Source organism: Oryzias melastigma, linkage group LG5 (assembly GCF_002922805.2).
Source record: "Oryzias melastigma strain HK-1 linkage group LG5, ASM292280v2, whole genome shotgun sequence".
NCBI classification, from domain to species: domain Eukaryota; kingdom Metazoa; phylum Chordata; class Actinopteri; order Beloniformes; family Adrianichthyidae; genus Oryzias; species Oryzias melastigma.
In genome coordinates, this window is record NC_050516.1 from 29,332,807 (window position 1) to 29,344,357 (window position 11,551).

Sequence of the window (11,551 nt, forward strand, 5' to 3'; positions counted from 1 at the left end):
GAAAACACCACAACATAAATTCAAGTTTCTGTCACGGCGCTCGCGCTCACGAGACTTCAGGCTCCAAGCTGCAAAAGTGCGTCTGCAGGTGAAGTGATGAGGAAATTAGGAGGAGGAGCTGCTACGCGATTCTGTATGACCCGCAATTTATAAAGCGCTTTGACGCTGCGGGACCTCCCGATGCGCCGGCTGTGCAGCGCTCAGATCAGACACTTCATACCGAGAAGCGCATTTATTTAGAAAAAAGCGTTTCAGCTTTGCGAAAAATGTCTATTTCCTTCTGTAAGCGCAATTTCTTTTTTCGAAAAATGCCAGTTTTTTCGAAACTGTGGTGTTTCCATTAGGATAATTTATTATCCAAATTCCAATTTGCGAAATTTCAGAGTTAATGGAAATGCGACTATTGATTATCTCGTTAAGGAGAAAACGATTTAAAAAAAGAAAAATTGTGGGACAGGCTGTTTTTGGCTTCAGAAATAATGAACATAGTGTGGCGACCCGGGGGTTAGCCCCGCCTTCAGCTCCTAAGACTCATGGGAAGTGGGAAATCTGGGGTGTGTTACATTGCTCACCATGAGTGAGGGAGCTGTGAGCAGAAGTCAGGTTCATACTGTTTGGCTGTTCGTGTGTGTTTAAAATAAATGGGCGTTGATGATGGAAGTGAGAGTACGCAGTCTGCTTCGTTGTTGTCTTCTGCCTGAGATTGTTCGGGGTCGTGCTACTTACAGGGCACCGAGGATTCTCCGACCCAGACAGTGAAAAAGTAACTCGCCTTCTGGGTCCCTGCGGCGTCCCTGCTACTATTAACACATCAGTTGAGTCCTTACAATACAGTTTTAAGATATTTCAATTTTTACGTCTTTAAGAAGGCAGGTATTATTCAAAAAAATCGCATCACACTAAAATAATATTTTCGAGCTGCTCACAAGTGAATTGTGCTATTTTTAGAAGAGGTCTGCGGGTGACTGATGTGGTGTTCGCGGGCGACGTGTTGGTGACCCCTGTATTAGAGTCTGATCAACGGAAAAGGAATCCCTAGAGGTAAATACTATTGTATCCAACTTTCAATCAGGATATAGAAAGAAACATATGTACCATAACAGCGGCATTAAAAGTTGATGTTTGTTCTGCCTCTGATAAAAAAAACAGAAATGTGCCTCTATCTTTACAGATCTCACCAAAGCATTTAATTGTTCTTAGTTCTGTCACTTAATCGTGGTGTGCCGCAAGGGTCTGTTCTGGGTCCTCTCCTTTTTACAAATATATATATATATATATATATAAATAAAAGGACAAAACTTAAGTGACACAAGTTATCATTTTTATGCAGATGACTTGATTTTATATTCTCTTACAGCCTCCTTTTCTGAAGCTATAAACAAATTACAGTTGGCATTTACTGGTGTTTGTCACAACTTTTCTGAATTGGGTCTTTAAACACAAATAAAACCAAAGTAATGCTATTTTCCGACCAAAAAGACAAACAGAAAAACATCTCCCCCCATATTTGCTCCAGATGGCTCAGTTATTAAAGTTGTAAATACTTATTTGGGAATTTTAATGGATGATTCATTTTCTTTTAAGCCGCATGTTGATTCTCTTGTGAAAAAGCTGCGCCTAAAACGGAGTTTCTACTTGAGAAACGAGCTCTGCTTCTCTTTTCACGTCGCACTTCTTCCTTCATATTTGACCGACGAGGTCTCAGAACACAGAGCGCTGTGGAAAAGCATGCACTGAAAAAATTCAGTGAGACCGTCACAGGTGATCTGAATGCAAGTACGAATATGTGTGTGGTCGATACTAGCACCACCCAACACCCTGTAGCTACAACAGACGTCACACTTGAGGGTCATTACCTGAGTCGACAAAAGCTTTTACTGGGTGGCCGTTGACTCTGCAGTTAATGTAGAGCATAACCACCTGTCCAAAGCTTTCTGGGGCTTCCTCCATTGCAATGGTCATGTTTTCCTCCACGTTATGTTGCCTGAAATAGGAACAGATCTCAAAGTAGTGACTAATTCCTACACGGTGGACTGATGGCTTTAGTTGTTGAATGCTTTTTCTACCTGATGTCTTCTTCAATCTTTGCTTGGGCTTCTAAATCAAATGGATCAGCAGTCAGAAGTCTGATCCGCTCTTGTTCCCGTTTGGCTCGGTCCTGCTGCTGCTCCAGCAGCACTTTGGTGAAACGCTCTAAAAAAAACAAAAACACAAATGTGACCGATTCCTTTATGAATCAAAAACTATGACTTAAAGTCTGACGAAAAGGAATGTTTTCCACCTAAATCTCCACTCAGCAGGGCCTCGGCTAGCGGAGGGTTTCTCTCTTTTAGGAGCGAGAGCTCGTGTGGATTTGATAAGAGCATCTGCTGGAGTAAGGCGGGGTCGTCCAGCCCCTGGGGGAAGGAGCCACGAGAGGCCGTAGGTGTGGAAGGCTGCGCAGGCCGAGGCTGCTGTGGCGGCGGCGGTTGAGTCGGCGGCTGCTGCTGTGGCGGCGGCGGCCTTATAGAGCTGCGCTGGTTGGTTGATGAAGACGTACCTGGGACTGTGATGGAGCGAAAGTCGATACGGGGCAGACCTGAGGAGGGAAACGGATGGAGATGAGTTAAATATTTAGGGCTGTGAAAGTTGACGCGTTAACGCACGCAATTAATAAAACATAATTCATTTGTTAATAATTGCCCTCAGGCATCCTGCTGTGCAGCTGTGAGATCAGCGTAACTCCATCTAAAATAAACTTTTTTTATTGTGATTCTATAAAAATAAAGTCATAATATGGCATTTATTTGTAGTTTTTGGACAAAACGATCTTTATTTTAATAAATAAGGCGGAGAACAAGACATGCTCTAATGCAGCAGCTCACCCGCTATGGGGGGGCGGAGCTAAACTGAGCTGTCTATGACAAATCCAACGAGGATACCAACCATTATTTTATCTTGAATTATTTTGAATATTATGAATTTTCCACGATAAAGAGCGTCGGCGTTGTGTAAAAATTGAGGAAACTCAGCGGTTCTCCAAAAAAGTCCCGCCCCCTCAACGACGTGGAAGGCGAGCAAATCAGAATGAACAGACACGCCCCCACCTGAGAGCAGATTCTAGTCGAGCTGACCTGAAATCAAACTGGATCAAACCTCTCCCCAAAAAATAGTTTTATTATTTTTACAAACACAATAAAGAAAGTTTATGAGAAAAAAAGAAAAAGCAGAAAAAAAATCTTATTTTTTGGGCTGCCTGGTGTGACTTTATCCTGGATTGTACTTTAAAAACATGTTGATTAATTTGTTGACACATTTTATTCTTGTTCTTTTATCAAACTAAAACTAAAATGCTCATTCTGTGTTGTAAACATTTTTGGGGTTTCCACAGCAAAATGAATCTAATTTTTCCAGACAGAATTTTCTGGTTTTGAATGATTTTATGTCTTGTGTGTGACTAAAACATGGAAAAATGACAGAATAAAGCTAGTGTCACATAGAAGAGGTTGTGCTGATTAAAACGATACCAAATAAGCAGGTAGTCATTCAATCGATTCAATCGGTAGTAATTAATCGATTCCCGGTCATAGAAATATTCATAAAAATCTGCTGATACGATGTTTTATTTGCAGTTTGTTGTATGAACTTTTTTTTAATCATTTATTTATTGTATTTTTTTTTCAGCACACGTTACCTGACAAGGCTGGCTGAGTCGGTGGCGGCCTTCGGTCCGCTTGTCGTAGAACCACAACATCGCCGTCCTTAACCCCATAATTCCCCAAGGCACGCGTGGGGTCCTTTAGCGGCTGCTCTACATATGTGATCTGGGTACAGAAATGTTAAACAACTGTCATGAAATCACTTCCTCTTTGATTCTTCTTAGTCACATTCTGACATAATAACATAGCCCCCCACAAAAAAAAATTCCAATACAAAAACATGTGAGCTTTCTGTTAAGAAAACCGAAACGGGGGCGACCTTCAGCCCCCCTATGTGGTCTTGATCCGTGTCAGTGTGTCACAGCAGTTTGTGATCACACTTTCTGTTTCCAGCGTGCCCACCATCACATGTGTCAACAAACAGCAGCAGTTGTGAAAGTAAAAGTCAGTATTCCAGCCTGTTGACTTTCTGCAGCAGCATCTCACTTCAATCACACAACAAGGAAGCAACCAATTACAAAGCAGGGAGTGTCTGTGAAAGGGTTGGTCTTAAAGTCATACAGACATGCTGTTTCATTTCAGAATTTAAGAGATTCTGTTTTGCTTTCTTATTATTTATTTTTCTTCCGTACACTTTCTTGGCACGTAAAAATTCAATCATACTTTCAGCCAATTTTTGCAATCTTGGTATCAAAACGTTCAGCTCGTTAAGGACATTATCGCTTGTATTTATGATATTTGGAAACTTTACGTTTTTTATCATTTAGAATAGAAATAGAAATACTTTATTCATCTCAGGCTTAATGCAATTATGCGATTTTTTTTTTAAATGAATGGAAGTTTTTCAAACATTCTACATGTTCAGGAAATTCATGCTTGTACTACTTTTGTTTTTTTTTTAATTCACACAAATTTTGAAATGTTAAGCAATTTTTTAATGATTTTATGACATTTTTACTTTTTTTTCATTCAATTCCTCACATTTTTAGGGACTTCAAAACTATGAAATATTGGTATCAAAGCATTTTTGAATTTTTACACCAGTAATGTTAGGTTTGGGTTGTGTGGCGCTGTTAGCTACTGGGAGAAGATGAAAACAAAGGGATGATGGGAAATGAGTGCAGGCTTACACCTGGCCAACAGTCTTGCCTGCAATTCAGGCAAATTTTTTCTGCTCTGCAGAAACTTTGTCCAGAAAACGACAACGATTTTATTATTTTAGCTAAAAACTGCATAATTATAGCGTTCAGACATCAACGCTACTGAGGTTTTTAATGCTAATTTTGAGTATAGCTAATATTTTAGCAAAACGTTTTTGTATAATTTAGCATCTACAGACGTATCAGGCTGATTCTGAAATCCTACCTTTACTCATGTTTAAATTTTACTGATTTTTTTCAGTTTTTCAAGAAATTCTTCAAATTCTGTGTGCAATATCTGCAACTTTGAGTTCTTTAGCAATTTTAGCAGTAAATGTCTTTAGCGTATTCAGCAAAAAGCATTCACACTAGCATTATTACAGGTAATGCAACTTTTCTAGTTTAAATTGTACTTGAAATTCAACACTTTTGCTTTGTTTTTATTGGAATGTAACAATTAGCAATATTACTAAAGTCAACAAATCTGCAATAAAAATTGATACATTACAAAGTATTGAGATGAAACTTATTTTCTGATCTCTTATACAAATAAGTTCTTACACAAATAAGAATACTTGAATATTTTTTGACATTCTGTCTCACAGAGATGTAGTGTAAGATAAACATTACAAACCTCTCACCTTTTAAAGTCGGACAACTTTTAGAATCTGTGACTGACAAATACTTTTTTTGCCACACTGTATGTATCAACAACTCAGATAAATAGTCACGTCAAAGCCAGTCAACAGCATATCAAAGAGTTCTAGCTGGATTTCAACAGGTTAATTTAAGATGTAAATTCCTGTAACCCTTGTGCTATTATAGGCGTGTTTACATTAAAAGTGCACCCCACAAGACAGGACACTAACCTTTGTTTATATTTATATCTTCTTTAGTGCTGCCACAAACGATTAATGATTAATCACAGATTATTTTTTCCGATTAGTCGACAAATCGGGTCATGCACAAACTGGATGTAAAGCACACATCTTAACCATCATTAGCTTAAAACTATCTAAAAATTAGAAATACAGCATTACCTGCGATAATGCTAGTGTGAACGCTGTAAACTGAATTTGTCTGCTGATGCTAGTGCTGATAGTTGAAGATGCTAAAATTGATAGCTAAAAACACTGAAGTTGATTCCTAAAAACGCTGAAATTGATAGCTAAAAACGCTGAAGCTGATAGCTGAAAACGCTGATAAAAATAGCTAAAAATGCTGAAGCTGAAAGTTGAAGATGCTGAAATTGATAGCTAAAAACGCTGAAATTGATAGCTAAAAATGCTGGAACTGATAGCAAAAACACTGAAATTAACAGTTGAAAACACTGAAGCTGAAAACGCTGATATTAATAGCTGAAAACACTGAAGCTGAAAACGCTGAAGCTGATAGCTAAAAACGCTGAAATTGATAGCTAAAAACGCTGAAGCTGATAGCTAAAAATGCTGAAATTGATAGCTAAAAATGCTGAAGCTGATAGCTAAAAAATACTGAAATTGATAGCTTAAAACGCTGAAGCTGATAGCTAAAGACGCTGAAATTGATAGCTGAAAATACTAAAGCTGATAGCCAGCTAAGATATTAGTTAAATGCAAAATTAGCCCCAAAAAACAAACAAAAAAAACTGTAAGCCAAAACAGCTAGCATGCAGCTGAAATATTTGCTAAACTCCAAATTAGCTTAAAAGACCTGAAAATGTCTTAAATTATCCAAAACAGCTAGCATGTAGCTGAAATGTTGCTTCAACTCAAAATTAGCTTAAAAAACCTTAATAAACACCAAAATAGTCCAAAATGCTAGCATAATGCTATTATAACTTTCAACTTTACTGCACTCTAACTCCATATAATATTAAGTAACGACTAATCGACTATTAAATTAGTCATCGATTTCTCGACTAATCGTGGCAGCACTAATCTTCTTCTATATTTATGTGTGTGTGTGTGTGTAAAATCCTGTCCACCTTTGTCATTTGAGGAATCACATACCACTGTAGATTCAGGAGGGGTCATCTGGACCCCATAAGATAGCACGAGGGTTAAGGACACAAACATGTATTTCTCATTTTGCAGCCATACTGACAAAATTCTGGAGAGCCGGCCACAAAGATGTCCTCCAGCTCAAATGACAACCAACAAAAGTACATTTTATGGAATTTACTTTTTCTTCTCCGTTCTCCTGCTTGGGAGCTGGAAACATGTTAGTTTGGAGGCCCTGAATTGTACAATAAATCATACTAACAAATCACTCAACAATAATAAAAAAAAAAAAACATTGAAGATGACAAAGACACTTCAATGACACAAAATAAAAATGAAAAATAAACGTTTCAGAAAACAAAAGTAGTTTCTAGATATCATGAAATGAAATAAAGAAAACAAGAAAGTGGAAAAGAAAGTTATCATGGGACATCCCCGATTGGATCTCATCTTTTCAAGCAGAAATTGTTTGTCATGAACTGCCTTAGACCAAAAACACGATCGTCACTGGTGGGGGTGACACAAACACAACCGACCCAGAGCCACTGCAAAAGTTTGGCTCAATCAACTCTTTACCACATTTTGGGCAAAATATCATTTCTCCGTCTTAAAAAACACAAATGTCATCATCCGGTCAGTGATGTCCCATGATTCCTGCCTTCACCAATTCTTTATTTTTTTTTTTTTTGATTTCTAGAAATTAGCCTACTTTACTTTTATTAATGCTTTGGTTTTTGGAATTTGTTTCGTTTTCTAAAATGCATTGCTATATTTTCTTATTATTTATTTTCCTTTTTTTAATTGTCAATCTGATCTTTATGGTGTTATTGCATTGAGAGATTTGTTGATATGATTTGTACTTCAGGGATGCCGTATGTTAGCATTGTGTGATCATGTTTTACTAAAGATTTTAGAATTTATAAAAAATAATGGCCTACTTTTAATACAATTTATGAGATGGAAGAGAGAATTTCTTTGAGGTTTAGACATTTTTGTAAACACAATACAACAAGTAAGTTAATAAAAACAACTTGTAACCTATAAAGAAAAAATAAAATATTTTTAATTGCTTCAGGACCTTTTAAAAGTGTTCAGATACTACAGGCTTGGGTGAAATGTATTAATATTCAGACATTTGCAATTATAGACTTAAATAAAAGCTATTAAGACGAATATTTCATTTTAAAAAATGGTTACTATTAGGCCTTAAACCCATGTAGCACTATTTGTAGTTGTGGCTCAAATTGTTCAGCTGGCATGTTGTTGTTGCTATTAATAAAATAAAATATAAATACAAATATAAAACACTATCAAAATGTGATAAAATGTGTCCTAAAGTAAGTGTATTTATTGGGAAATTGTTTTTTGTGTTCAAGAAACGTTTCCGTTTCATTTTATAAACTAAACAAACCAGCAAACCTCTTAAAACCAAACTACTACTGGCCCCATAAACGTTTCCAAAAACCTTTAATTGGTTTAAATTGCGTCTTAAGGTTGTCATTAATATCAAACGTGAAAAACACAGACATACAAACAATGAATGAGCCAAGTTTCGCAACATTTTACAAAGTCCGATTCATGCTAGTAGCTCAGCTAGCTTAGAGTTAGCCGCTAGCTGCTAGCTATCTGGCTACATGTTAGTGGGCTCTTGCCTGAATTTCCCCGGCAGGAATACCCGACTCCAGTTCACAAAGTGCTACAAAGTCTCTCAGCTCCAGCTCCGGGGACACCTCGAGGGCAAACGTGCTTTCTGGACGATCCCTCGGCGCGCAGAAAACGGTGACCAGCATCGCTTTTTTGGGGCAGAACCACTGGACAAACCCTCTGTAACAGAATGCGGTCCCTTTAGTTCCTTGTGTCACACCAAAAATCACGATTAACTTATTGATTTTACTCAAATTTGTAAATATTTTTTGGATAGAAAAATCGTAGAAAACGCAACACTGAATCGAAAGCTAAAGTCCTTGACTGATTTAGACTTACGAGATAAATACGTGCAGTGACAGTTTCTCTTTTAACAACAACAAAATAAGTATTGCTAAAGCGTGAGTAGTTTCTTCTTCTGCGGTTACGTAGTATCAGTGTTGAAACAGCGCCCCCATCAGGAGGTACTGCAGTAATGTTTTTTTTTTTTTTTAATAAATTAAGATGACAGAAACAGCCTGTTTGAATATGCGTGTTTTAATAATATTAGGTAAATTTTATATTCACAAAAGTATTTATGTATTTAAATTCAAATCAATCATGAAACTTATAACAATAAAATACAAAGGAGAACAGGGGATAAAATTGTACCTGGGTTAAATAAATAAAAATGAATATGCAAGGAGTGGAAGAAGCCAAAAGTCTTTTAAAAGATTAAGGAAAACAACGTATACATAGAAAATACTTATATATATATAAACAAAAAAATATATATATAAAACAATAAAGCAAAATAAAAGTTTTTGACCTTATTCTACATGATTGTGACTCTGAAAAACAAATTTATAAATTAGATTGTTCCATGTATTTTGCTAAACGTCTGTTTTTTAGCCTTATTTTGTAAACTGACATAGAGATGTTGTTATTCAGTAGTTCTATATGTGCATTCCACAACTTTAGTCCATGAAATCTCATTGAGAATTGTTCACGATTGTGTTTAAAGAGAGGGAGATGTAATTTGGGAGCTAGTCTGGTCGGATAATAGTGGATTTGATGGTTGAAGGCAAAGTAATGTTTTACATGGGAGAGCCAGTTGGTGTTGTGTAGAGCAATACAAATATAAAACAAATTTACAGATCAATAATGTATTGATATAATAAATGTTGAGTAGCTTCCGATCATTAATGGAGTGGTAGATGATTTCCAGTTGGAAGAACTAATAATTCGTACCATAGTTTTTTGTACAAGAAATATTTTGAGTGATTTGAGTGAGATCTGTAGGTAAAGTATATGGTCAAAAACCAATCACTTCATTATGGAGGACTAAATGAGACAATTTAAAATGAACGGTTGAAAAGCTACAGTATGTTATAGGTGTTAATGGGTGTAAAGGTCTACCCTAACTTGTTCTTCAAGGTTCATGTCCTTTTACGCCAAACCTTCTTTTGACCATTTTACTACATTTTTCCCTTTTCATCAGCATTACTTCATCCTACTTCTTACGGCTGACATCGTTTAGGTCAAACCTGTCTTTCCAGATAATCAGTATGTCCATTTAGACCAGGGTTCTAAAACTCAATTTACCCTGGGGCAACTGAAGGCGGAGTCTGGCTGAGGCTGGCTGTATGGGATTACCTTTATGCCAAAAATATGTTTTTGTGTCCACTCTCTATATCTTTGGTCAATTGTCTATGTCTACTAAACAAGTTTATTGAGCATTTGTTCATGTCTATGTACTACTAAGCAATATCTTCTGCGTGTCCTGTGAAACGACAGGAGCTAACGACGCTAGCAACTGTTGCTAAGGACTTTTCTGATGATCAAACAACAATAACAAATGCAAAATTTTAAATATAAAGCAAGCTTCAAAGAAGCGTGGACATGCAGAAGATATTGCTTAGTACAGCATAGCCATGAACAAATGTTCAATAAACTTGTTCAGTAGACATAAACAATGGACCAAAGATATAGACAGTGGATGCAAAAACATATTTTTGGCATAAATGGAACCCCATACAGCACTGGCTGCTCATGTTAACAAAAATACGTACGAATAGTCACTTTCTAAAAAAAAAAAAACAGAACCACATAAATGTGGTCTGGGGAGGAGGGTGTCAGGTTTCCTGCCTTAAAAGTTTCCCTGCTTCAAGTCCGGTCAATGTCACGCCCCAAAGAGCTGTATACCCTCTGTGATTGGTTGGTTTGTCAGCTCTGCACACAGCACTGTAAAAGTGCTGTTCATACAAAACTCACGGGCCGCGCCAGCATTGAACTTTCATAAATATCGACTTGGGGGCCGCAAGTGGCCCGCGGGCCGCCAGTTTGAGACCCCTGATTTAGACCCACATTTACAACATTCTTCCTCAGTCTCAGTTTTATTTTTCTCTAAGTCACAGTGATATATACGGAAGAGGATTGGGGCCACTGAAAAAAAAGCCCATGAAAAATTCTGACTTTTAAGTTAGAATTCTGAGATTAAAGACAGAATTCTGACTTAAAAAAAAAGAAAAGAAAAAAATTCAAATATAGAACAAAAAGAGAGTCCTCTTGATGCAAGGCAGATTTTTTTGCAACGAAGTCTACGACTCCACTTCCTTTGAAGGGGTACAGTTTGTTCTAGTTTTTGTGACAAAAAAAGGAGTAGGCCAGAACACACAGCAGGTGTGATGTGAAAGTATGTGTGATGTTCACCTACATCAACCATCGTCATTGTTTTAGAAATTCACTTTTAAGCGTTCTCCTTCCCTGAGTAATATATATATATGTTTGAAGTATTAGCTTCATTAAAAACCAACAGATTAAATTACAACACAACTTCAGATTTAGCATCCGGCCTGTCTCTGGTTTAATCACAGCTATTCTAGAGAAAAACATTGCAAGTTTACACATTACACCTAGCAGGTGTAATAAGAAAAATGGGATCTAAATGAATGTTTTAAGTTGCTAAAACTTTTTTCAATGTGATCCAGAGCAGATGACCCACTTTCGGCGAAAAAAAGAAAAGAAAAGAAAGAAAAGAAAGGTGTTTTGTGACCTTTTTGCTTGTTTTTTTGCTTTGTAATCAAATTCAAATTGAATTATCACATTAGTAACTCCCGAACCCTATTGAAGATTTTTTCACAAGTATGTCAAATAAATTCACAACATG

At 36.8% G+C, this 11,551-nt stretch overlaps 1 protein-coding gene across 2 annotated transcripts in view; it reads right to left on the bottom strand.

Annotated features, from left to right (window-relative positions):
• The window catches only part of LOC112145150 (DNA-damage inducible protein 2), an 18,362-nt gene extending 9,212 nt beyond the window's left edge, over positions 1–9,150 (bottom strand). The window contains exons 1-6 of one of the 2 annotated variants that reach the window (XM_024270219.2): positions 8,743–9,150; positions 8,412–8,583; positions 3,674–3,803; positions 2,282–2,578; positions 2,067–2,193; positions 1,857–1,984 (exon numbers count right to left, since the gene is read on the bottom strand). In XM_024270219.2, coding sequence (XP_024125987.2) covers positions 1,857–1,984; positions 2,067–2,193; positions 2,282–2,578; positions 3,674–3,803; positions 8,412–8,549 — 820 coding nt within the window. In that variant the 5' untranslated portion in view covers positions 8,550–8,583; positions 8,743–9,150. Of the gene's footprint in view, positions 1–1,856; positions 1,985–2,066; positions 2,194–2,281; positions 2,579–3,673; positions 3,804–8,411 lie in introns of both variants that reach the window. The other variant, XM_036212041.1, reaches the window with a different exon arrangement.
• Between the last annotated feature and the right edge of the window lie 2,401 nt (positions 9,151–11,551).